General features: G+C 37.7%; 1 protein-coding gene across 16 annotated transcripts in view; it reads left to right on the top strand.

The window, feature by feature from the left end:
* Nucleotides 1-1,708: 1,708 nt before the first annotated feature.
* RBM26 (RNA binding motif protein 26) overlaps nt 1,709-27,010 on the top strand; it is an 87,756-nt gene continuing 62,454 nt past the window's right edge. For all 16 annotated transcript variants that reach the window (XR_011506616.1, XM_044779835.2, XM_014862932.3 and 13 more), the window contains exon 1: nt 1,709-2,264. Coding sequence is in view for 15 of the 16 variants with exons in the window: in XM_044779835.2 (XP_044635770.1) it covers nt 2,194-2,264 (71 nt within the window). In the remaining variant the exon portion in view is untranslated. The remainder of the gene's footprint in view (nt 2,265-27,010) is intronic.

Genomic DNA, 27,010 nt, shown 5'->3' with positions numbered 1-27,010 from the left:
GGCAGAGAGATTAAAAGGCTGCTGCTACTGTTTAGGAAAAATAAGAGAAGACTTCAACATACAGCAGCAGTAGTATTTAGAGAGAAGGGTGGGCAGTTTGAGGAGCCAGAGAAAGAAGGCATTCCCTGTGGAAACGAAGTGAATAAATGTTTTGAGAAGGGAAGGGTGAACAAATGAATTTACCTGGAGTATATAGTATTTGATGGCAGAGTGATGATTAGCTTTGGATGGCTGGAGTGGAGGGCCAGAATTATGGAACAGTTGGTGACGTCAGCCTGTGGACAGGCTATTAAAAAGGCTAAATGATTAGGATTTTACTTTTTTCCTAGCAATACTAAATTTATAAAGTATGTTTTAACATGGTAAAATATACACAACATAAAGTTTACCACTTTAACTATTTTTTAAGTGTATGGTCCAATGCCATTAAGTACATTCACATTGCTGTACAACTTTGAACACCGCCCATCTCTAGAACTTTTTCATCATTCTAAATTGAAACTCTTTACCCCTTAACAAATAACTCCCCATTCTCCCCTACCCCTCCTGCCCCTGGCAACTACTATTCTACTTCCTCTCTCTAGGACTTCCATTACTCTAGGTACCTCAAATAAGTGGAATCATACAATATTTGTCCTTATGTGTCTGGCCTATTTCACTTAGCTAAATCACTTTAATCAATATTCTGGTTATACAGCAGCTGAATTCTAATTTGCATCCTACTTTGTATGCCATATTCTAAAACAAATGTGTAACTTTTCTTACTTGATAATCTTTTCCACTTATTGCTTAACGACACTTCAGCAAATTATAAACTGAGTTCTTAACCACAATTTAGTTTGCCACTTTAGCCATAAAGAGCTTTTTATTGGTCTACTTACTCTGTATCTTTACATTATCTCTTATTTTCATTGCATTATGGTCTATAGGCTCTTGCAAAATTCCACCTAGTACCTTAATATTAGTAAGTAACAGAACTCAGGCAGGAATCAAACTTATTTGACCACCCAGGAGTAGGCAAGTTAATTTAACTTGCTGATATGAAGGTCCTCTCTTTTGATACTACGTAATTTCCCTACCTGGCGCTGTATTGGCTCTAAATAAAGAGAATTAAAAACACAAACACCTTTCCTGTTTTTAGTTGGGGAAAAGTCCAAAAGTTTCAGACGGTTGGAAACCATTTGAGAATTGCCAAGGTGATCTCACCTTTCATTTGGGGCATCCCTAGGTCATTAGTGCTTTGCCAACAAGTCTAGCAATTTTGGACAAGACACTAATCCTCTGGAGGTCTCTAGGTTAGACAGACCAGCCTGTGCTTCCCAATCTTGTCTCATCACAGCACACACAGAATGTGGTATTGCAGGACACTGAGTAAACGGAGGAGGCAGCACAGCGCAGCACACCTGGAGCCCACACCAGAATGGACGCTCTCGGGGAGCGCTCCAGACCGCAGGCTCGTTCCAGCTGACGCGCCACGGCTGTCTGTAACAGAGGACGAACTGGGCTCCCGCTGTTTCTGAAGTCAGCGGCCCTTCTCTCCTTGTAGAAAAGAAAGTCTTTATTCCTTACGAGGGCCAAAGCATAAAAGTACACAAAGGCCCACAAGCCATGGAAATCCGCAAAAATCGAGCTACCGCACTTGCCCAGCGCGCCCTCCGCTGATCTTACGTCTCTTCCCAGAAGGCTCCGGGAGGCACCGCGAGACTTCATGAATTCTCGCGAGATTTATCGGCAGCCATCTTCTTGGGGGTGCTGGGAGCCGGGAAGACCCCCCGAATCGTTTCCATTCAGCTGCCCTTCGTCTTCGCTTTCTTCACTTTTGCCTTTTCTGCGCTGCCACCAAGCACCTGGTTCCGAGGCTGAGAGAAAGCCTTGGTCTAGACGCGTGTCGCGCTCTCGGTCCAGGAAGATTCGCTGGGGTAGAGGGAAGGGGGAGGGCCCGGGCAAACCGTTGCTGCCTCAGTCCGGGCCGGGGTCCGGGGAGGGGGAAGCTCCTGGCACCCCGTGGACTCGCGGCCTGCGGCGGTCCCCGCGGAGCTGTTCGCGGATCGGGGCTCGCGGGAACCCGCCACCGGCGCCTCCCACCGCGGCCCACGCGGGCGGCGCGCGGAGGAGGGGGCGGGGGCAGCGGCGGCTGTAGCGGCCGCAACCTGGGCGGGCGGAGGAGTGTGACGGGCCTCGGGGCCGCTGTGGATGGTTTCTAAAATGATCATTGAAAACTTCGAGGCGCTCAAGTCCTGGCTCAGCAAGACTCTCGAGCCCATGTGAGTATCCGGGGGCTCCCTGAGGGGATGGGAGTGGGCGGTAGGTGGACGCACGGATCTGTGCAGTTTCCCCGAGTGCCTGCGGTGAAGGCCGAAGCGGCGAGCGGAGGTCCCAGGGCTCTGTTTTCTCATGCTCTTCCATCCTCGCTCCGGGTTCAGGATACCCCTGAGAGCCTGAGCCGACCTTTATTTTCTCTGAGTTGGTCGTTGTACCGACGTCTGCTGCTGCTGTTATCCCGTTATGTGTAGACCGACCCCAACCTACACACACACTCTCTCTCTCTTTTCTCTGTTACATTGTATTTGCTGAGCGCCCCCAAGTCGATTTCTTTTCTTTCAGTGAATTCAAGCATAACCTCTTGCCCGCAGACTATTTTCCCTTGTTTCTTTAAATAAAGTGAATGGCTCTTATTCTAGAGATTAAGACAGTTCTGGTCTAAGCCACTCACGTTTTATCTAAACACAATCCCTGAAAGCAAGGCCACGTCTCCCATGTGCTATCTGGCTCATCGGCACCTTTCTTAACTGATTTGAAGATGTAACAGGTACCAAGGTACCCAGTAAAATTCCTTTTTCCTACCTGCACGTTCGTTAGCTTGGAGAGGAGAAAGAAAATGCAGTCTATCCATATGGAATATTTAGCAGTTTTAAGTGGGATGGTATAGATGGACTGTGTGTGGGGGGAGGGGGGCGAGGGGGGCCGGGGGAGGTGTCGGAGTGCTGGAATGTTTTTGATTCGAAAAATTAAGGAGTGTTTTAAGGATTTTTCTTTTAATACATACGAAATATATCTTAAGCCAAGCGCTTTATCAGAATTGGTTGATTTACAATAAACAACTTAAAATGCAATGGAGAAAATCCCCTCGTTTAATGAATTTTTGAAGTGGCCCCTATATACTGTGGGAGACTTGGGGGATAGAGCTTTTAAATTCCAGAGTTGGCAAGACAATAGTAAACAAGTAAATAAGATAACTTCAGATTATAATAAGAGCAATGACAGTTGTAATAACAGAGGATCATGTAAAAAGGTGATTTTCAGAAGACCTCTCAGAGGAGGTGACCTTTGAGCAACACCTGTGGAGAAGGAATTATCTGTATGGAAGTCTGGAGAAACAATGTTCCTTGCAGAAGGAACAGCAAGTGCAAAGGCCCTGTAGCAGAAATGATCATGGTTATGTTTCAGGAAGAAAAAGAAGGCAGTTGTGGCTGTACGTTGTGTTGGGGGAGAGAATGGAAGGACATGAAGTTGGAGAAGTAGGCAGGGGCCAAGTCATGTAGGGTCTTCTAGGCCGTGGTCAAGAGCTAGGATTTTATTTAAAATATAATGGGAAGATGTTAGATGATTTAAAGCAGCCAAGGACTGATTTGATTTTGTTTTAACTCTGCCTGCTTTGTGGAGATTAAGGGGACAAGAATGGAAGCAAGGAGACCATTTTGGAGAGCATGTAGGCAGAGATGTAGATAATTTGCATTGGAGTGATAGTGAAGACAGAATTAAGTAGGTTTTTTAAGTAGATCTGATAGAACTTGCTGATGGATTGGATGTGGGAGATGAAGGAAAGGAATGTCAAGGATGATGACTAAGAAGTTAGCCAAAGCAACTAGATAGGTCATGGTAGTGAAGGCTGGGAGAGAACAGACTGGGGGGAGGAGAGAAGAGTATGTGGTTTTGATCATTAAGTATAAGATGTTTCTTACACATCTAAGTGAGGTGTCAAATAGATAGTTGGGTATATGAGTCTAGAACTTAGGCCAGGGCTAGAGAAATTTGGAGTCATGCAGATTGTATTTAAAGCCATGGAATTGTGGGGCATTTTCTAGGAAGAATGTGTAGATAGGGAAGAGAAGAGGGCCCAGACCGGATGTAGGAAGAAAATTGGGATTTACGTCACTAAAGAAAGAAATGTTATGACAAAAGAGATGAGCTATCAGCTTGATGGGATGCTGCAGATTGGATGGAAAAGATGGAGGCAGATAAACGGTGCTTAGGTTTGGCAAGGTAGAAGTCATTGACAAACTTAGCAAAATAGTTTCACTGGAGTGGGACGGTGCAGATGGTAGCTGTATTTCAGTGGATTGGAGAGAGAGTGTGCTGCAGTTTAGTGTAGTGGTTGAGAGGGAGAACTCTGGAGCCAGAATGAATGGCTTTGAATTCTGCCTCTGCTCCTTACCAGCTGTAAAATGTTGGGTAAGTTATTTAACTCAGTCCCTTCATTTCCTCATCTCTAAAGTGGAGAAAATAACGAATATGTATTAAGAAAATCTTTGAACACTGCCTAGTTTGTACTGAGCACTCAATAAGTATTAGGTGAACAGAAAACTTTAAAAAATGCTTTCAGTTGAAATAGCATTCCTTTTTTTAAGCCTTCAGTTTTCAAATTACGTATCAGCTTTGCTACCATTTCCTTTTTTTCACTAACCTAGAAGAAGATTATTTATAGCTACTTAGTGTGTTTTTTCTTTAGTTTTAATAAAGCGTATTCCAGGTATCAGATAGATAGCTGTAGCATTGCAGTTGTTCCTGTTGGAATAAATAAGGCACAACTAGTAGAGTCTAGACCGCAGTAGGAATTGGGATTGGTCCTTTTATAATGTACGTTAGTTACTGTGGTAAAAATTGAGCCCTTACCCAAGTCTCTGTCCCTTTAATTGCAGTTCAGGTGAATTCTTGATGACTTTTAAAAAGCTGATACCAGTTATTTAAGATCTATGGCTTCTAACCTTGGTTTTATGAAACTTTAAGATGTGTTTGTTATCTAAAGGGGTTTTTTGCTTTACTTAAAAACTATAATTGCCAAATAGCAGCTATTGGAGAGAGGAACATTGGAAAGACCAAGGGTAAGATGTTACTGAAAACTTGTATAAAACTTTTTAGCTACTTGTACTAGTAAAGCATCTCATGGTTTTGAACTTGGCCCACATTTTGAATGTGTTAATGTAGCAAACGTTTATTAAACACTAGTCTACTCGGTGCTAACCAGTGTGATAGATATTAGGGATGGTAGGAAACGACATGAAATGACTATCTTGTGATGGATATTGGGGATGGTAGGAAATGACATAAAATGGCTAGCATTGTTTACCATTTAGCAGGGAAGACAGATGTTGAACAAGTAGTTACAGGACTAATGAGTGTTATGAAGTCCAGAATGCTGTCAAACGATATGTCTAGGAGGTCAGGAAAGGCTTTCCTGGCAGGGTAACGTTTATTCTCAACCTGGACGGATGAAGATCAGTTTGCTGGGGCAAAAGGATGGGAATGGAGAGCTGTGAGAGCATTCTAGGTTTTGGAGAACAGATTGTATGAAGGCCCTAAAATGAAAAAGAAAGGTGTCTTGGAGGAATTGAAAGAAATTGAAAAATGAGTTAGGGGAAGAATAGCGGTGGATAGCTCCAGAGAAAAGAGCCAGGTCTCACAAGACTTTGTTGAGTCATGTTAAGGTTTTTGGATGTTATTGAAGGATAGAGGGAAGCCAGTAAAGGGTTTAAGGGCAGGGGAGTTTTCAGATTGACATTAAAAAAAAAAATCAGTTTGGTTGCAGTTTCAGCGTGAGATAAAAGTTGGTATATCTATATATTTGATTATAAGGTCTGTAGGTATTTCAGGGTTCTGAGTTTTTCATAAATTACTGAAAATGTAGGTGTTAAAATTGTCATCTTGAAATACTTAAGACTGATGTTTTGTTCTCTCCAACCTTTGCTTAGTCATAGTTGCTAATATGATAAAATTAGATGTTGGTCTTTTCTCTAACATTCATTTCTCTTTCATAATGTGAAGTCCTGGAAAAAATTTAAGTGCTTTTTTTTGATGTTTAATTTTTGTCTATTTGTTTTTTAAGCAGAAAAGATTTTCTCCTGTGTTTTAAAACTTTTTCTGAGTTTACACATCAGTAAATGTTGTAATTTAATAAAATCACGGGCTTCATCTGAAGGGAAACTTCAGGATCTACTCATACCTCTTCGTTTTTCAGAAAATCAGATTGAGAGGCAGGTAGACTTAATGATGTGCCCAGATTTTGTGAGTTTAGTAGTAAAAAACAGAATGTCTGGTTTTGTGCTCCTGCTACTATGCAGTGCTTTTCCATGTGTAGTGTAAATGAAACAAGTTTTGTGTCCACGTAAACCAGTGTTCAAATCTCAGTTCTGCCACTTATTAACTGAGTAATCTAGGCAAATAAACCTCCCCTTTCCTTATTGGTATAATAGGGAGGATTATACTTGTTTCCTTCCGTAGTTGAAAGGATTGAATGAGACACATTTTTAAGACCCTAGCTCTTCCCTCCTTTAAATACTGGTTGATTGAACACAAAGAGGTTACACTGCTACTATTGCTCCTGTTACTATTATCACTAACACTGCTGCTGCCACTACCACCTAACATTTGTATGCATTGCTAAAAGTTTTGTATTACTTCTGAGTTCTATGAGGGAAGCGTTGTTACCTCCATTTTGCAAATGATGACACTGAGGCACTGAAGCATGAAGTTATGGTGCTTGCCCAGAGTCACAGCCAGCTGTATAGCATGTGACTAAACAGTGATTTAAACTCAAGCTTTTTGGCTTTGGAACCATGTTCCTAATTTACTACTGTACCATACAGTGTATTCTTTCGTATTACTGTATGTACTTTTTTACTATTACATTTTCTTAGTAGTGGCTGCTATTGTAAAGGAGCAAAGTTCTAAAGCATCATGGTTATCAGTGCTTTAGAGTTTAAGAAACCTCTTTGGCGTCTTTATAGTCTTTTCACCTTCAATCACGCTTGTTACTATCCCTTTCTAACCACATTAAAATTTATTTTTGTTCCTGTTTTGCAGGAAGAACTGAAAGGTGATCTTTTTACTCCTGAACTTTACTCCTGTTTTCTTCCTTTGATCTTTCTCTTTCTACAGGCTCCTTTGAGCATAGAGAGTCAGTCTCCCATTCCTGAAGGAAGAAAAATGCAGTAACAATAGAATCAAAAAACAAAAAATAAAATCACGCTTTTCTTCTAGTTATTCTCACGCTAGCTTTCTTTTCCTTTCAATGGTAAATCTTGAAATTCTCAGCATTTTTTTCACTCATTTGCCTCCAGCAGTTTACTACGTTTTTTTTTTTGAGGAAGATTAGCCCTGAGCTAACATCTGCTGCCAATCCTCCTCTTTTTGCTGAGGAAGACTGGCCCTGAGCTAACATCCGTGCCCATCTTCCTCTACTTTATGTGTGGGACGTCTGCCACAGCATGGCTTGCTAAGTAGTGCATATCCGCACCCAGGATCTGAACTGGTGAACCCTGGGCTGCCAAAGCAGAACCTGCGCACTTAACTGCTGTGCCACCTGGCTGGCCCAACAGTTTACTTCTTAATGCCTTACAATATAGTTTCTTACTACTTAAAATCAACCAGAATTGCTTACCTTAATGTTACCAATGAATTTGTTGATTAAATGTAAAAACTTTACATAAATGTTATGTTCTGTGACCTACATGTGTAACATTGGACATTGTTGATGCCTTTTTTTTGTTTTAAACTTCTCATGTCTCAAATCCCTAGTACTTTGGTTCTCTTTCTTCTTAAGTCAGTCCTATCTCCTTTAGTTCTTTTTCTTGCCTTTTAATTGTGTTTTCTAAGTTCTGTTACCATGACTTCTTTTTTTCTCAGCCGTTTCTACTCCTGACAGTCTGTCTCATTCACATTCATTTCCATGGATGGTTTCTCTTATAATTCGTGCTAGTGGTTCTTGAAAAACTTTTTTTATGTGTGTTGTAGATTCTTTGAAAGTGTGGTTAAAGACTTCCTTTACTAGGATGTTGCATATACTACATACACATTTGCATTGAATTGTGGAGCTTTTCCAAGAGTGCCTCTACTCTGCATTTATTTTTCACATAAGTATGTTCAGACTTAACCACTCTTCAAAGCCTCAGGTTCTTATCTCCAATTGCTAGCTGTATATCCACCTTGTTATCTCATCTGAACTTCAGACTATGTTTCTGAAAACAAAGTGTTCTCCAAATTCACTTATTTCCATTTCATTTCTCCAAATTATCCAGGCTTGACGTTTTATTTTTTGACTTCTCACTTCATACCTTCCCCCCATTCAGTTATTGTTAGGTTCTGTCTCTTTATTTTAATAATTCTTACTAATGACATTGCTCAGTAAGGGGACCACACACTCCTTACCTAAACCATTGCAGTTTGTTTCCTAACCAACTTCCCTATCTTGTCAAATTTCCCTTCCAGTTCTTCAACAACCTGTTTATATCCTATTGTTAGATCAAAATCTTCAGCACTCCTTTTGTGTGTGGTTTTTTTTTTTTTTTTTGGTGAGTAAGATTCACCCTGAGCTAACATCTGTGCCAATCTTCCTCTATTTTATGTGGGAGGCCACCACAACGTGGCCCGACGAGCAGTGCTAGGTCTGCGCCTGGGATCTGAACTTGCAAACCCGGGCCTCCAAAGTGGAGTGCACAAACTTAACCACTACACCACCAAGTCAGCCTTCAGCACTCCTAAATAATTAATTGCATACTTTTTAACTTGACTTTCAGAACTCTAATGATCTATTTCAAATTATCTTTCCAGTTTATATCTTCCTACTTTTTACGTGAGTCTTAATTTCAGCAAAGCTGAACTTTTCATTCTGATTCTCTGACACATTGTTTATACTGTCCCTTTTTCTTCAACTTTAAGTAGTAGGTAATACTCATTGACTGCTTGCTGTGTGCCACCTGTGCATTCATTCTGTGTGAGCTAGGTTCTGCTATCCCAGTTTTAAAGATGAGGAAACTGGGTCTTAGGAAGATTAAGTAATACATTTATTCATAGCTAATAAATGATGGAGGCAGGATTTGAAACAAGACATTTCACTTCCAGAGCCCTGTTGTGTGTTATGATCTACTGTCTTTCTCCATTTCATTTATATATGTTGAAATCAAAGGTCAAGTGTGATTCAGATTCTTCCAGAAAGCTATTTATGATCTATCCAGTTAGAAGCAGTGATCCCTCCCTCCATGACTCCTTTCCTAGCGCTAGTTTGCATTATTTATGATATTCATCACTTGCACACTTCTTTAGTAGTTACTTCTTACTTATTTTAGCTTCATTATTAGAGTCTAAGGTCCTTGAAAGTAAGCTCCAACTCTTAAGATTTAACTGTCTTCCTGTTCTGTACAGCACCCAATACATGCCTTGTGTGTGGTACATCCCTGAGTTTTAAATGCATTATTTGAAGTTTCTCCTTTGTGTACACATGAGCTAAGCAGAAGGAAGAGACATTTGTGTAAAACTATAAAACCTACCATACTTTACCTGGAATTTTGTTTACTTACTTAATTTGTTTACATTCTACTTGAAAGAAGTAGATATGTAAGCAGTTTGAAGATTTACTGATCTCTGGGTCTGTTTCTCTTTATGTTTTCCTTATAGCACCTTCAGATTAGGTAAAGCTTAAATTATTTTTTTAGGGGGAAGGACACTAAAGAGTATTACCATTTGCTCATTAAAGTATTGTTGAATGCTGCTATGTGGAAGATTGCTGGCATCCATGGAGCTGCATAAAAAAAGAATTATATAGGTAGAAGAGTTTTTCTCTAGTTAATTAATGACTGAAATATATTTTGTTACCTTCTTCACCCGCTTAACTTTTGTGTAGTTGACTTTCATTACTGCATTCCACTGCTGCAACCTTACTTGACTTTTCCATCTGAGTGCTAAGTAGTTAAGATGCATTTAGCATTTTCTATGTTTTATTACTTCCTTAATCTTTGGCTTACAGTACTTCTCAAGTAAAATTATGATCGTTTTTTTTATGAGGAAGATTTGCCCTGAGCTGACATCCATTGCCAGTCTTTCTCTTTTTCTTTCTCTTTTTTTCTTTTTTTGCTTGAAGGAGGATTAGCTCTGAGCTAACATTTGTGCCAGTCTTCCTCTATTTTTTATATGGGTCACTGCCATAGCATGGCTGACATGTGGCATAGGTCCACGCCCAGGATCTGAACCCAGGCTGCCAAAGTGGAGCACACTGAACTTAACTACTACAGCATGGGGCTGGCCCCCCCGCCCCCAAATAAAATTATCTTATGTGCATAAACCAAAAGACAAGGGTAGTATTATGAGCAAAATGGAAAATAAGATATTCCAGTGATTGGTGTGTACATATTGAGAATGACTAACTTAAGCTTGAGCTTCTAGGTTTCTAGGAATTTCTTTTTCCTCCTGCTTCCCTTAGTCTGAGAGAATAGTGAGTGAGTGAGAGAAATGAGTGGATGGTAAACCCTTCCTACCAAACTTACTACCCTCCCACTACTTTATTTCTGTGGAAGAATCCTTTCCAGTTTACAAATAGTAGCTTCTGAAATAGGTAAAAGTTTATTTTTAACTTGGGATTATCTTATGTATTTTGTGTGTGTATGAAATAATGAAGTATATTTGAGATCCGTTACTCAGTGATTCTTCCTGAGATATTTTACCATCATACAGGCAAATATGTTTATGTATTCTTTCTCCTTTTTTATATAAGTGGTATCATAATTAGAGGTCATTCCACTTGCTGTCCTTTTTTTTTTTAAGGCTGCATAGTATTTTAATATAATGGATATACCATAATTTATTTAATCATCCTGTATTGAACTGAACAAATAGTACTATGGTATATATACTTAGTACATGTCAGTTTATAATTAACATAAAATAAATCAGTTGGATAAGTTTTGACAGTTATATACACCTTTGTAATCACATAAGACAAGATCTAGAGCATTCTCTGGAAAGTTTTCTTGTGCCCCTTTCTAGAAGGTTTTCCTTTTCCACCCCAATGAAGGCAGCCACTTTCTAACTTTGGCATTTATGAATATGGCTGCTGTGAATTCACTTACTCAAGTCTTTGTGGAAATATTTTCTTTTTTTTGGGTAAATACCTAGGAGGGTATTTGCTACCTCATAGGGTAGATGTATGTTAAACATTATATGAAACTGCCAAAAGGTTTCTAAAGTGGTCAAACCATTTCACATTGCTAACTGTAATGTGATGTATGAGTTCTAGTTGTTCCACATCATCAGCAATATTTAGCATTGTTGGGTTTTGTTTTTTTTAATCTTTAAAGTGAGTGTGAAATGTCACCTTATTTTTTTTTGGACTGACAGTTTAATTCTCTTTATGGTTTTAGTTTGCATTTTCCTGATGGCTGATGCTATTGAGGACCTTTTCATGTGCTTATTGACTATCATATCTTTTGTAGAGTGTCTAAGTCATGCTATTTTTAAAGTTGGGCTTTTATTGTTGATTTGTAGGAGTTCTTTATGCATATACAATCTGTATGTGCTGCAGATATTTTTTTCCCCTGCCCTGTGGCTTATATATAATGATGGCTTTTTGCGAGCAGAAATTTTTAATTTTTAGTAAGTCCACTTTATTTTTCTCTTGTGGTTAATGCTCTCTGTGTCCAAGAAACCTTTGTGTCTCCCAAGATCATGAAGATGTTCTGTGTTCTAGAAATTTTCTACTTCTGGGTTTTATGTTTAGGTCTATTATTCATCTCAAATGAATGTTTTTTTAAGTGTGTATGGAGTGAGATAGGGCTAATGGCTTCTTTTTTTTCCTTTAATAAGGATATGAATTTTTTCAGAAATATTTGTTAGAAAGATTTTTTTCCCTTAGATGATTTGGTATCTTGGTTGAAAATCAATTGACAGTATGTGTGTGAGTCTATTTTTGGACTCTGTCTTGGTCCAATGATACTTGTTTATTCTGATTCTTATACCACACTGTCCAAAAGCTAACCAACTTTATAGTAAGTCTTGAAATCAGGTTATTTAAGTCCTCCAAGTTTGTCCTTTTTAAAGATTGTCTTGGTTATGCTGGGTTCTTTGTGTTTGTCTATAAAAGTGAGGATCAGTCTGTCACTTTCTACAAGAAAGCCTGTGTGATTGTTGATAGGGGTTGTACTGAAATAGAGATCAATTTTAGAAGAAAGAACATCTTCATAATATTTAGTCTTCCAGGCCACGAATGTGTAATACCATTCCATTTATTTAAGTCTTCTTTAATTTCTTGTGGCAGTGCTTTGTGATTTTCTGTGTGGAGGTCTTGTAAATCTTTTGTTAGATTTTTTTTCCCTTGGATATATGATATTTTGTAATAGCTTTGTAAAATTTGTTTTCCCAATTTTTATTGTTAGTTTACAGAAATATAATTGATGTTTGTGTATTGAACTTGTATTTTGCAACTTTACTAATAAGTACACTTATTCTAGTAGTTGTTTTGTAGAGTCTTTGGAATTTCTTCTACCAATCATGTCATTGGTGAATAATGGCAGTTTTACTTTTCAGATATTTTATGCCTTCATTTTTTTTCTTATTACACTGGCTAAGGAACTGCAGTACAGGTTATACTGAAGTGGTAAGAGTAGACATCTTGTCCCATTCCCAGTCTTAGGGGAAAGGCATTTAATGTTTCAGTATTAACTGATGTTAGCTCTAGGTTTTTATAATGGCTTTTTACCAGATTGAGGAAATTCTTTTGCGTTTTTAATTTGCTGAGTGTTTTTGTCATGCAAAGGTGTTGAATTTATCAAATTCTTTTTCTGCATTTATCGAGATGATCATATGGGTTTTCTCTCTTTTTTTGTTAATATTGTGTATTACATGGATTGGTTTTCGAATGTTAAGCCAGCCGTGCATTCCTGAGAAAAACTCTGCTTTGTCATGATGTATTTTCCTTTTAATATGTATTTCTGTATTTGATTTGCTAATAGTTTCTTAGGAATTTCTGCTTCTGCTTATGAGAGCTATCTGTATTTTTCTTTTCTAGTATTTGTTTAGTTTTGGAATTGATGTTATGCTGGTCTTATTAAAACTTAGTGGGAAAGTATTCTGTCTTTTTTCTGAAAAAATTTATTTAGGATTAGTATTTTTTTCCTTAAGATGTTTTGGTAGACTTCGTTAATGAAGCCATCTGGGACTGAAGTTTTCATTGTGAGATGGATTTTTTATTAGAAAATCAGCTTTTTAATAGTTATAAGACTATTTAGGTATTCTACTACTTCTTGTGTCACTTTTGGCAGTTTGTTTTTCAAGGATTTTTCTCTTGAAATTCTGCCAAATTTATTGACAAAAAGTTGTTTGCATTGTTGCACTACTATTCATAAATGACTGGGATCTGATCCCCCTCCCCTTTTAAAAACTAGACCTGATGTTGGTAATTTTATTGTTTTCTTTCTTTCCTTCTTTCTTTCTTTTTTTTTGAGGAAGATTAGCCCTGAGCTAACATCTGTGCCCATCTTGCTCTACTTTACATGTGGGGCGCCTGCCACAGCAGGGCCTGATAAGCCATGCATGGGTCTGCGCCCAGGATCCCAACCAGCAAACCCCAGGCAGCTGAAGCAGAGTGCACGAACTTAACTGCTACACCACTGGGCTGGCCCTTTCTTTTATTTTCTTGACCAATTTTGCTGATTGTGTCTTGATTTTATTCATCTTTTCCAAGAGAATTATTAACTTTGTTAATTTTTTCCTGTTTTCTATTTCAATGTTTTTTAATATTTCCTTTTTTTCTACTTTGAGTTTAATTTGCTGTCCTCTTTTTTAAGGTGGAATCTAAGTTATTGGTTTTACACCTTCCTTTCAGTTCCAAAAGCTGGGAGCCTGGAAGTGAAGCACAGGCAGATATCCAGAATCTTGTTACTGCTCAGATTCTAGGCCCTATGATCCTGATACTGCCCTCAAAACATTTGAAGCCAGTGGTGAACTGAATCAAACTAAAGTTGTTACAAAGCCCAGAACCAGATCAGTTACAGAGTAATTGACCCAGCCTCCACTCTAGTGGCCTAACAAAAGAAATGGCATGCCCTTTACTGAAGCTAAGTCTTATTTACTTCAATCTCCACCTCAGTGTTCTTTTACACAAAATTTTCAGCATAAGATCAAATAACGAGGAACAGAAAATAGTAAGAAAATGTGATCTACATGAGAAGAAATAGTCAATGGAAGCATACCCAGCGATGGCCTAGATAATAGAACTATTGGACAGGAACTTTAAAGTAACTATGATAAAAATATTAAACAATTTATTGAAACATGGGGACAACATGCACAAAGAAACGAGGAACTTCAGCTAATTCACAAAAACTATTAAAAAAAAGCCAAAGGGAAAACTATAATATCAGAAATAAAGAATTCTGCAGCAGACTAGATAGTATAGAGAAAGACAACAGTGAACTTGAAAATAGAAAATATCCAAACTAAAAGCAGAGGAGCAAAGGTAATTTTTAGAGAAATATCCAAGATCTGTAGGACAATATCAAACAATTTAGCATACAAGTAACTGAAGTTTCAGAAAAAGAGGAAAGAAAATGAGGCAAGAAAAATGTTTGAAGACGTATGACCAAGGACTTTTCCAAAACTGATGGGAGACATCAAAACACAGATCCAAACTGGCCAAACCAAGCAGGATAAAATAACACAGCCCTAAGCATATCATACTCTGCTAACCAAATGAATCTTAAAAGTAGTCACTGGGAAGGGCTAGTACAGTGGCATAGTGGTTAAGTTTGTGCGCTCTGCTTAGGCGGCCTGGAGTTCACAGGTTTGGATCCCAGGCATGGACCTAGCACCGCTTGTCAAGCCATGCTGTGGTGGCAGCCCACATAAAGTAGAGGAAGACTGGCACAGATGTTAGCTCAGCAACAAGCTTTCTCAAGCAAAAAGAGGAAGATTGGCCAGTCTTCCTCACACATATGCACACAAAAGTAGTCAAAGGGAGAAAAAAGATACACACAGGAGAACAAAGACTGAAGTGGCTGATCTTTCACCACGAGCAGTGGAGGACAGTGACAACAGAACAATATCATAAAACAGCTGGGTCTACAACCACTCAGCATTTACCAACTGAAAATCAGGAGTGGTTCTGGGAGCAGGGAAGGAGAACTAGGAGGGATATGCCAAAGCACCCCCAGCTTTCAACTAACAAAGTCTAGGAATGGAACAGGAGGGCCGAGCAAAACTTCTCTGAAGCGTTCCGAGCCTTCACAGAGAATTGAGTGGTTACCCTACAAAAGACAACGGAAGGAGCAACAAAGCAACAGTGCTGAAAGATAGCTCCCAAAGTAATGAAAGCAGGAGGTGGGACTTAAGAACAAAGAGATCTCCTCAGCAACTCAAAAACTTGGCAGCAGTGCTGTGAAGCAAGAGATCATTCACAGTTCACCTTACCATGCTCCCACCTACCCCTAGAAGCAAGCACTTTTCTGATTTTTTCCACTTTAATTTTGCCTCATATAGAACTTTATATAAATGGAATCATAGAATATGTACTATTTTGAGTGAGACCTTTTTACTCCTGATATTATTCTTTATCTGTATTGTTGTGTGTTTCTGTAGTTTGTTCCTTTTTATTGCTGAGTAGTAGTCCATTGCCATTTGCACGCTATGTAGTTATAATAATAATGCCTGTACTATTTTTTAGTACTGATTAGTTAATTTAACAAAATTTTTCTTATCTTTTTAATTGAAAATAGTACATGCTTGTTTTAATAAAAATTCAAGCAGTATAGAAATATAAGCCCAGAGTGAATCTTCTAACCTCCTCCCAAGTCCCATGTATAAACATATATCTATAAAAATAAACATTCATGTATTATGTGTTTAGGTATGTAATTTTTTAAATATAGATGGGATCATATTATTTATATGATACTGTAACTGATGTTTCAGGTAACAGATACTCTCCATATCCTCCCGTATGAGTATATTCTTAAGTAGATTCCTATTCTTGCCAGTGGCTCCATAGTATTACATTATGTGAATATACTACAATTTGTTTTAATAGTGCTTTAAGGTGTAACCATTACTTTCTAGGAAAAAAATTAGCTTACTGTCTTAAAATAGTCCGTACACATAGTTACAAGAAAGAAAACTTAACAGTAGGCTTTGAAATGAAAAGTAAAAATCCTCTTTACAGTTCCCACCGTAGCACTTTTAATATTAGTATATAGTCTTTATACTTTTAAAATGACTGAAATCCAGTTTTATTGACTGTACCATAGTTTACCTAACTGTGTTCTTGTCATTTAGTTTGTTTCCTCTTTGTTTTTTACTTTATAAATAACTGCAGTGTACTTCTTCCCCTAGGTATCAGGTATCTCCCCCCGCCCCCAATGTCATTAGTAGGAATTATTTTCCAGATGTCATGTAATACTGCTTTTGGAGGCCTTTTTAATATTAAGACGTCGTGTTTGAAAGCTGGGCCAGGCATTCTTTTGGTGGTGGTTGTTTAAATCCAGTAGTTCAGATAAACTTGTTTTATGATGTCATGTGCTGTGTTGTGGCAAGTAGTTCCTCGTTTTCTTGTTTCAAATAGCCATTTAAAAAAAAGAGACAGGAGCTAGTATGTCAGTATAAGTCTGGTCTGTTTTTGACTTCTTTGTGTTATAACTTTCTGCATCTTGCTATTCCTGCTGCTATGCCTACATTCTCTAATTATTAATTTTCCATTATTTACTGGCAATTTAAAAGTTCATCTAAAAATTTATAAAAATTTTAAATGAAGTCAGTTATTATAAATGAAAAATATTTGAATGATTACAAATCCTACATATAGGCATTAATATGCAGTTTAGCAGATCATTTATTGTTCTTTGTAATACAATTTTAAATGCAAAAACAGGTGCTTTGAAACCTATAATTTAGGATCTTTTTGAGACATGCTTTTAAGAAATTGTTATTGTGACCCTTGTTATATGTTTATTTTCTTTAATGATAGCTTAAGTACTTATTTTACCTTTTCAAAAAGTTTAATTCGTTATAATACAGGCAGACTGTGAAAGAGATAGATCCCATTTTGAAAACTGTTTTTATAAACTTGGAATTACCAGTCTTTGAAGTTTTTCACACACTTTGTCAAATTGGATTGTGTTAAAGTTTTGGAGCCTCTGATGACATTAAATAACCCAAATTGGAAGAACAGTTATATTCTTTGAGGAATTATGACTATTCATTATGGGCAAGAGGTTTTTTAATCTAGCTAGCCTTTGTTGGTTTCAGAGTAAGGAGAGTTTTTATTGCAGTGCTGGAGTGTTAGGCCAGTTTTGGGGACTAGAGTATAGTATACGGGGGAAGATTAAGGTAGGGGAGTAATGTGATCAGATCTTTTTCTAAGGAGGATACTATGGCATGTAAAAATTTGATTAGATTGTAGTATTTTGGAGACACGGAAGACTAGTTAGCAGTTTTGCAGTTTTTTATTCTAGTTTTAAGAGTGAATTGTAAAATGCCTGAATTTGGACTTTAGCAGGAGGTGGAAAGAGAGAGGTAATAGTCTTGGAACACATGTACTTAATATATATGAGGGTCATCTCAGCAGCATCTCCTCAGGATATGGGAGGAAAAGACAACTAGCAACGACTTGTCAAAGTGCTGGAGACGTTTTTATTGATCTTTTTTGTGTCTGTGACAGGTGTTTGCACTTGTTAGTACACCTTTTATATTTGTCATAATTGGGTTTGACCTTAACAGAGTTGTTTTTTGTCAGTTTTGGTTGGTGTGTCCCTGATTTAGGACACCCTCACATAAAATGGTAATTAGTAGATACTACTTAATACTTTGTGATTGATTCTGGGGGGAAAGTAGACACAGTTACCTAGAATCCCTATGGGGAAAGACTGCGCACCAACAGTAACATTTTAACAGTCATAGAAATATGTACAGATCTTAATGCCTGGCAATTTAGGAGAAATATATAAAATGTTTCTACTTAGTAACATTTATTCTTTTTCATTTCTAAAAGTTCAAAATTTGCTCCAGTGTTCAGAAAAGGGGATTCCATGGCTCTGGAAAAAGACCTAGAGGAAAAGATTTTAAAGCTCAGTTAACTGAAAGTTTCTGGAAATGGGAAGAGGGGAGGGAGTGTAATGATGGTGAAAGCATGGCATTTTATTCCTAAAAATGACCCACTTTTTCAGATCGTATGGTTCAGTGCCTTTGTTTTAAAAATGAGAAAGCTGAAAAGCCTGCAACAGTAAAATGCTAACCTAGGATTACATAACTAATGAATAAAAGTAAGCTAACACTGGTCTAGAAATCTGAAAACTCTTGGGTTTTTCAAGTTCAGTCCAGTGCTTCTTAGCTGTACCAGACTGCTTCAACGAAAGGCTGACGGTTTGGCTTAAAGGACAACCATAGGTTTGAAAGAGAATAGTACTTAAAGTATAGTAACTAGATTTTAACGCCTATTCTAAGGGGAGTGAGTATAGGCGTCTTATAACTTTAAACTTTTATTTCTTTGTTTAGTAATCCATTTGTTACAGTGTTTAGCAGGCTAATAAAATGCTGTCATATTTGATATTATTTCTAATTTGGCAGAGCAGCTGTTCTCTCAGATAAAGAAACTGCAACTTAGTTTCCTTAGTCCTGAGATTTGTGAGCTGAGAAGTATCCATAACATTTTCCTCTTTTTAATGAAAAATTTTCAGCATGATTTGGTAGCAGTCTTAGGAAATTTGGGGGCAATTGGAAAGAGACGTAGAAGCAAATATATACCATATACAGCCACAAAGCGTTAGCCAGAGTCTTTCTCTCTTTTTTTTAATATGTTAGAAAACAGGTTGTAAGAGTTTAATTGACTCAGTCAAGTTTATGCAGTAGACTGACAGAATTAGGTTTTTCAGATATCTAGTCTTAGTGCTATTCCTTTTGGATAATTCTACCTCTTCTTGGTTATGAGAGAAAGATATTCCCTGGTAGCCTCTCCTCTCTCTTAGTAACTGAAGGGAGGAAGTGCCTTAGATCTGTTTTGTAACTTGGTAGACTATGTATCCACTTTTGGTAACTGAAGGGGTGGCCTTTGGAAGCCAGAACCCTTTCCCAGAGAACTCAGCTCTTCCTCAACTATGAATTGGAATGTAAAACATAGACTAAATACGGAGTTTTGTTGTAGGCTGCCATATCAGCATTTCACCTACAGTCCTGCTTTTCTTTTAAGGGAGAGTTCTTTGGCATGATGCTATAACCACACCCAGCTGTGCTCACTTGCCATTTAGGCTACTGCTTTTTGCAGTGAACAGTATAGTGTTTTACAATCTATTAGGTCTTACCTTTGAGAGTATGAAAATTGACTTTGCCTTTGAATTAAACACTTAATAGATAACTGTCTAAATAACTTGTAAAGCAGTGGTTCTCAAGTGTGATGTGAGGACTTCTGGGGTTTCCTGAGACCCTTTCATGGGGTCTGTGAGGTCTCCACTTTTCCAACTGTATGTATGTGTGAAGCCAGATTTTCTTCATCTATATCAACCAAAACGTATCATAACAGATTGAATGTAAAAGTAGATACAGAAATTGGTCTGTCTCCTTTTAAGCCAGACTTTGATGGTATTTGCAAAAAATGTGAATGATTGTCAGTCTTCTCTCTAAATTTTAATTTTGTCGTGGAAATATAATTCTTTTTTCATAAAACATTAGCGTGTTTAGTTTCAAGTGAAGCTATTAGTCAGGGATCTCTGCCCATCTCTGCCCTGCAGTGGAGATATGGCCTAAGCTGGGGAGGATGAGTTGTTTTCAAGGATGAATGTATTGCTGGGGGAGAGAAGGGCAGGCAGGCCGTTTTCTCTGGTTTCCCTAGCTGGAAGAATAAAGTAAGCCTAACTGCTCAAGGGGCCATTTTTGTTGCCATAGTGAGAGGACCTGCCTGAAAATGAACCAAATTCAAGGGAAAGCAGAATGGAAAGAGAAGGTGCTGGTGACATTATTTGAGTTCCTACATCCATCTATGCCTGAAGTTAGCCCCACCATTGGACTTCTCATTTATTTGTACCAATAAATGCCTCCTTTTGATTACTCCCTACCCCAAAAAAGGGTCTTTATGTTAAAGTGTAGTGGATTTATTGTTAAACTAAATTAATAATTTAAAATTGTCTCAGCTTTAATTCTCAATATGGTAAGTATTGGTAGATATAACCCTTTTAAATAAAAGCTCTTTGGAGTTTTCTATGATTTTTAAAGCATAAAGGGATCCTGAGGCCAAAAAGTTGGAGAACCTTGTTCTCAAGGTAAGAACGAATTGCTGCTATTCCTTAGGGTAATACAGGGGAATGAAGAAACTGACTGAATAGATTTTAGTGTTATAATTACATCTATTGTGATAAGTTTTTACAGTGTTAAGAAGTGGTTTGTGTGATCTTTATGGATGGGTCGTGTTTACATATGCTTATTTTGTGGTAGTGATTTTATTTTGTAGAATGAAGTGGGTATATAATAATTCTTAAAGAGTAACCTTTGCTATAACTGTACTATGTACAAATAATATATTTTTGCCTCCTTATTTGAATTCAGTGAAGCTGTATAATAAATTACAGCAATTGAATTTTTCAATGTATATATTATATTTGTTGCAATGGAACTTGGATTTTTAAAAGAGTAATCCTAAATACAGAATAATGGAACCATGACTTTGATGCAAATTAGATATTTCTCTTGAATATAAAGTGGAAGTTTGGTAGGAACAGACGTGGGTGTATATCCGTGTTCTAGAGTTACTGAGTTAACATATTTAAATTTAATTTTTAATTCCCACTGCCACCTCCAGCTCCTCCTTCTCAAGATCACTGAAAATGGAAGCTTGAATTTCATCACTTATCTTCCACTGAATATCTAAAGCCTCCAAGAAACCTGAGCAAAACAAACTTCTCTTTGAAATATTGTACTGGAGTATTAGCTTTTTACTTTACTATCTCATTACTATTTTGAAAGTCCTGAATTAAAAAGTAAAAACTAGTATGTTAGGAGGATTAGCTACAGCCTTTATATCTAGGGATGATTTGATTCATGTTATTTAAAGTATTATGTGAGAAAATCCAGTTCTTTTAGTAGATTTTATTATAGCACTTGATTTCCTGCATTGTTTTGGCTTCTCTAAGTGTTTAGTGTGTGTGTTGTCATGTGCTGCATAATGACGTTTCATTCAGTGATGGATCGCGTATATGACAGTGGTCCCCATAACATTAGTACCATAGAGCCTAGATACACAGTAGGTTATACCATCTAGGTTTGCGTAAGTACACTCTGATGTTCACACGATGACAAAATTGCCCAATGATGCATTTCGGAGAACGTATCCCCAAACATGACTGTACTTCCCTCCCCAGCTGCAGTTAGAAGAGAATGACCCTCTTAGATGGTCACCGCTATGCTTTTCAAGAGCATTATTAGTTGTATCCTTAACACAATATATTCCGAGATTGATAAAATTTTATTTTTATGCCTTTAAAATTATTGGTTTGAATGACTTCATAGACATTCAATGACTATGAATGATCGAGATATTTATTTTGTCACAGTTCTTTGAAGCAGTTAATTTTAAATCCTTATATAGGTGAGAGATTAGACATCCAAGTATTCATGAACACTCACGTGTTCCATTCCCCTGGACTCTTACTCCTCATGTGTCAAGTAGGGGCCGACCTCAGACCTTTTCTGTTGGGTTCCCTTGGCCTGGGCTCTTCTTTGTCCAGATAGCCAAAAAACTTGCTTGTACTTCATTCTGATCCCTGTTTAAATTCTGATCCATGTTTAAATATCACTTCATCAGAGTCCTTCCCTAATGATCCTATTCATTCATTCCTTCTCCTCCCTGCCTTATCTCCCTCCTTCCTTCCCTTCATTCCTCCTCCTCTATATTTTACTGCCTTACCTTGTGTTATTTCTCTTCAGAGCGTTTGTCTCCACGACAGTACATTGTATGTATGTATGTATTTATTGCCTGTCTCCTCCCTGCATCTCCAGTGTAAATTCTGTGAGGATAGGGACTTTATTTCTTCCAAAGTTGTATCCTCAGGATCTAGAACAGTACCTGACATAGGAGGTGCTTACTAAATATTTTTGAAAGATGAATGTAAATTTGGAAGATAATATAAACTTTTATTTTCAGAACTTTATAAAGATGAAAAAGAGTGAGTCTCTGACAAAAATGAGGTACTGATCTAGTGAGCTAGATTTGTACATATGTTCTCTCTCTCTCTCTCTCATTATTCTGTCTCTGATACTGTGTTAGGTGCAGAGGCTATGAGGAAAAAGTTCTATTTTGGGATTTTGATATATTTTTGCTAAGACTATCTTCTATAGTGTATTTTTTTATCTAAAGTGTAATGTAATTAAAAAATATTACTGATATTTATAGATCAGTAATTGAAAAGGATACTGTATTATCCTATATTTCATGTATCTGTACAATATCCCATGAATAAAGTTAAACCTAAAGGTTATACTCTTTCAGGTTTGTGAGGGATTTACTATTCAATCCAGTGCTTATCTGCCAGGGGCTGTTCAGCTTATACTTGAAACTGTGCTAATGATGGAGAACTCACTTTCTTTCAGACAGTTTATTCAGCCTTTGGGAGCCTCTGATTATTAAGAAAGTTCATCTCTATTTTAAACCAAAATCCATTGCTTCCACTTACTGGCTCTAATTATATCCCGTGGAGGACATATGGCACAAATGTAATCTTCCTTGTGATAGCCCTTCACTTTTTGAAAACCTACTAAGTTCTCTCTGCTATTTCAATTTTCCAGGCTGAAAATCCCTAGTAAGCTATCTGATAATAACATCCATTTACCATTCTGGTCATTTTCTAAGAATCTGTTTGAGTTTGTTTATGTATTTATAAAAGGTGGTACCTTAGAAGTGAAAGCAGTGGCACTATCTGCTGCATAGGAGAGCTGCCCTGTTTCCTTTCTGGTTCTCAATTTTCTATTTTATTGCATCTTTATGATTTGTTTTCCCCCAACCATATCACACTATATCTTGTTTGACTTTTGTTAATTAAAATACTTAGTTGCTTGCCCTCGACCCCACCTTCCACTAGTGCTGTTGGTAAGTCATGTCTCATACCTTCCTTGTTTTGTAGTTTCTGGTTTTCTTTCTTTGTGCCCCCAACCCCACACACATAGAAGGGTAGTAGGAGTTGGGGAGCATTCTGTGGTCAGAATCATGCTTTATTGGCAGATTATGTTTTCGGTGGGCTAAGAAATACTTATGGAACATAGAATCAGTGGGAATTCAGCCTGTTTTCTAAGGTAAGAATGAAATCTCTCACTCTATCAGTATTATTTTTTTGTCCTTGAACATTTTCAAAATCTGGTTCTTTTTTTCTGTCTCCCTGATCTGCGAGATTTCAGCCCTACATTTCCAGAATGCTGGTAGTATATTAGAGAGTAAAGTCTAGCTCTGACAAGATATGTATCATTCAAGTCACAAACCTATCATCAGCAGTGAACTGGTGTAGTAAAGTACCTCATGAACAATCTTGCTTTCCATGGAGACAGTTTTTTAAAATAACTAACCCCTTACTGTCTGAATATACTTTTCTTTTGATTAGGTAATTGAAATATTTTGAGTTCATTTCTTTTGCATAGCAGGTTTTCATTGCTAGATGTTCAGATGAAGTAGCATTTCCACTTTTAATTAAGACAAATAGAGAAGAGGACATATTTTTACCTTCTCTCCCTGGTCCATAACATTTTGGTATATTATTAAAGTTCAGTGGCTCAAATTATATTTTATACTTGCAGCTGTAATTTGCAAGTACATACCTCTTTTTTGTTTTCAAAAACATTGAAATAAAAGTGAAATGACTTCTTATAGGACTTAAGAAAAATTACCTCGAAATGCACTTTGCTGTTTTGCTATTAAATGTCAATGTATAAAACCTTTCTTCTACTATATAATTTGCAATCTAACAAATTTTAAAAAGTAACCTGCCTTTCAGACTATTTCAGGCACTTAGAATTTTTGTGTATGGTAGTTGATTTTTTATAGCCTTTATTGGTTCTTGATCAAATTCGAACTGCTTCCTGTAGAAGATGTTGAGCAGAGATTGTTGAAGAATTCTGTCTTTCCATTTTATAAAACTGTAGTCTAGGGGCAGCCCCATGGCCTAGTGGTTAAATTCAGTGTGCTCTGCTTTGGCTGCCTGGGTTTGGTTTCCAGGTGTGGGAACCACTTGTCGGCAGCCATGCTGAGGCTGTGACCCACATGCAAAATAGAGGAAGATTGGCACAATTGTTGGCTCAGGGTCAGTCTTCCTCAAGCAAAAAGAGGAAGATCTGCAACAGATGTTAGCCCAGGGAGAATTTTCCTCAGCAAAAAAAACCCCCAAAAAACTGTACTCTGTAGACCATAATAATTACAAAAATCACAAAGATCTTTCTCCACATTTTTAGCTGCTAACATTTTAATTCACTTTTAAATTGTCCTATTTAAAAGATAATCGGGAGGGAATGGAGTAGATTTGGTACTTAGTTAAGAGAAATGTAAAGTAACAGTTAAGTCATTAGAAAGACCATTATTAAACCAATTTTCAATCAAATTGTAGCATTTGGACTCAATGTAAAGACTCTGAATTTATTTATTAACAACAATTGCAATGAAACAGTATAACACAGTGATAGTGTTATGTATCCCAGTGATTTCCAGTAAGCTGAAGTATGTTTAGCTTGATGTCTAGTTAGGTTAATGTTGAGTTGATTGTGCTTGTTCAGTTTACCTAACATGAATATTGTTTCATGGTCTCTCAGTATTACCAGATTACCAGATACAGGTATATCTATAGAAACATCATAAGGTTATTATCCCATTTCTTCATACTTATTTCATTACAGATCTAATTTTTCCATGTTCGTTATAGTAAAACATGAAAAAATTAATTTACCATAAATTGTTTTGTCTGTATTTAAAATAAAATTTGTTGGTGTAAGTATATTGAAATAAGTATCAAGGAAAAAGTTTTTTAAAATCTCCCATGTACCATTGAAATGAAATTTTTTTCTTTCTTCTTGTTTAGGTTATAATCTGCTTCACGTCTTTGTAAATAAATGGAAATAGATTTATGGGAAAAATTGATTTATGATTACTAACAAATTACACTGAAACTTAGTAGCACAGGAGACGTTTATCATCTCATGACATTTATTATTCCTGTGGGTCAGGAATTTAAGAGCAGGTTAGCTGGGTATTTGTAGCTCACAGTCTCTCATGAGATGGTGGTCAAGCTGTCAGTCAGTGCTGCAGTCTTCTCAAGGTTCCACTGGAGCTGTAGAATCGATTTTCAAGCTCACTAATATGTGACTACTGGCAAGAGACCTCAGTCCTCCCTGGCTGTTGGCTGGAGCCCTTGTTTCATTGCCACATGGTGCTCTCCATAACGCTGCTTGAGTGTCCATGGAACCTAGCAGCTGAGTTTTTTAGAATAAGTGATTACAGAGAGAGAGCAAAGCAGGGAGGATGCCACAATGCCTTTTATGTCCTAGTCTCAGAAGTCAGACACTTTTGCCATATTCTATTTGTTTAGAAGCTAGTCACTAAATTGAGCCCATTCTTAAGGGGTGGGGAATTGGGCTCTCCCTTTTGAAAGGAGGAGTGAAGAATTTGAACATGTTGTTATCACAATGCTGGATACTAGGGAGTCTTAACAGCATATGATAAATGGTATAATGGCTCCTTAATAGAGTAGTTCTCAACTATGACACTGTCAGGTTTATCTGATAGTATAGCCTTTATAAAACTAAGCCAACCACAGATGGTTGAATTAGTCCTGTTGATTCATTTGCAGTCAAGTTTTCCATAGGTGTTTCTACTCTGCAAGCAAAGCTGTCCACTGTCTTTAAGATGTACTTTTTTTATGTGAGGAAGATTCACCCTGAGCCAACATCCATTGCCAAACCTCTTTTGTTTTTGCTTCAGGATGATTAACCCTGATCTAACATCTGTGCCAGTCTTCCTGCACTATGTATGTGGGATGCCTCCACAGCATGGCTGATGAGTGGAGTAGATCCACACCTGGGATCCAAACTCACGACCCTTGCTACCAAAGCAAAGTGCACAGAACTATAACCGCTCTGTCCCGGGGCTGGCCCCCAAGATGTACATTTTGATTCAGTGACATATGTTACTGCTATACTCTTGTAGAACTGTTACATTCCAGATATGTGTAGAAATTAAGACTTTTTAGTGAATATATGGCAGTATTTTCTAGCTTTAATGTTTATAGGTTCTTTATTAATATTCTAGCATTTGAACTTTTGGTAGAACATGTGGAATCTCTATTTGTATTTATTATTGTTAGAGTTAAAATTGTTTAAAATCTTTAAAAAAAAAAAAAAGAAGGGGGGCTGTCCCCGTGGCCTAGTGGTTAAGTTCACATGTTCCGCTTCAGTGCCCCAGGGTTTTGCCAGTTCGGATCCTGGGCATGGGCATGGCACTGCTCATCAGGCCATGCTGAGGCGGCATTCTACGTAGCACGACCAGAAAGACCCACAACTAAAAATGTACAGCTGCGTACCGGGGGGCTTTGGGGAGAAAAAGGAAAAATAAAATCTTTAAAAGAGGGCCCGGCCTGGTGGCACAGCAGTTAAGTTCACACGCTCCGCTTCTCAGCTGCCCGGGGTTCGCTGGTTCGGATCCTGGGTGTGGACATGGCACTGCTTGGCACGCCATGCTTTGGTAGGCGTCCCACATATAAAGTAGAGGAAGATTGGCACGGATGTTAGCTCAGGGCCAGGCTTCCTCAGCAAAAAGAGGAGGACTGGCAGTAGTTAGCTCAGGGCTAATCTTCCTCAAAAAAAAAAAAAAAATCTTGAAAAAAAATTGCTAACAGTTGTCACAATAAAGAGCAATAAAAATTAATTAAAGGATGCTATGTCAAATATATCTTGTATGTATCTGTTTTTCCTCAGATGAACTATTATTAAGTTATCCTCTCCTGCCCCACCCTCGCCCTGCTCT

This window comes from Equus asinus, chromosome 11 (genome assembly GCF_041296235.1).
Source record: "Equus asinus isolate D_3611 breed Donkey chromosome 11, EquAss-T2T_v2, whole genome shotgun sequence".
Lineage (NCBI taxonomy): Eukaryota > Metazoa > Chordata > Mammalia > Perissodactyla > Equidae > Equus > Equus asinus.
This window is presented reverse-complemented; position numbering and strand designations above follow the sequence as displayed.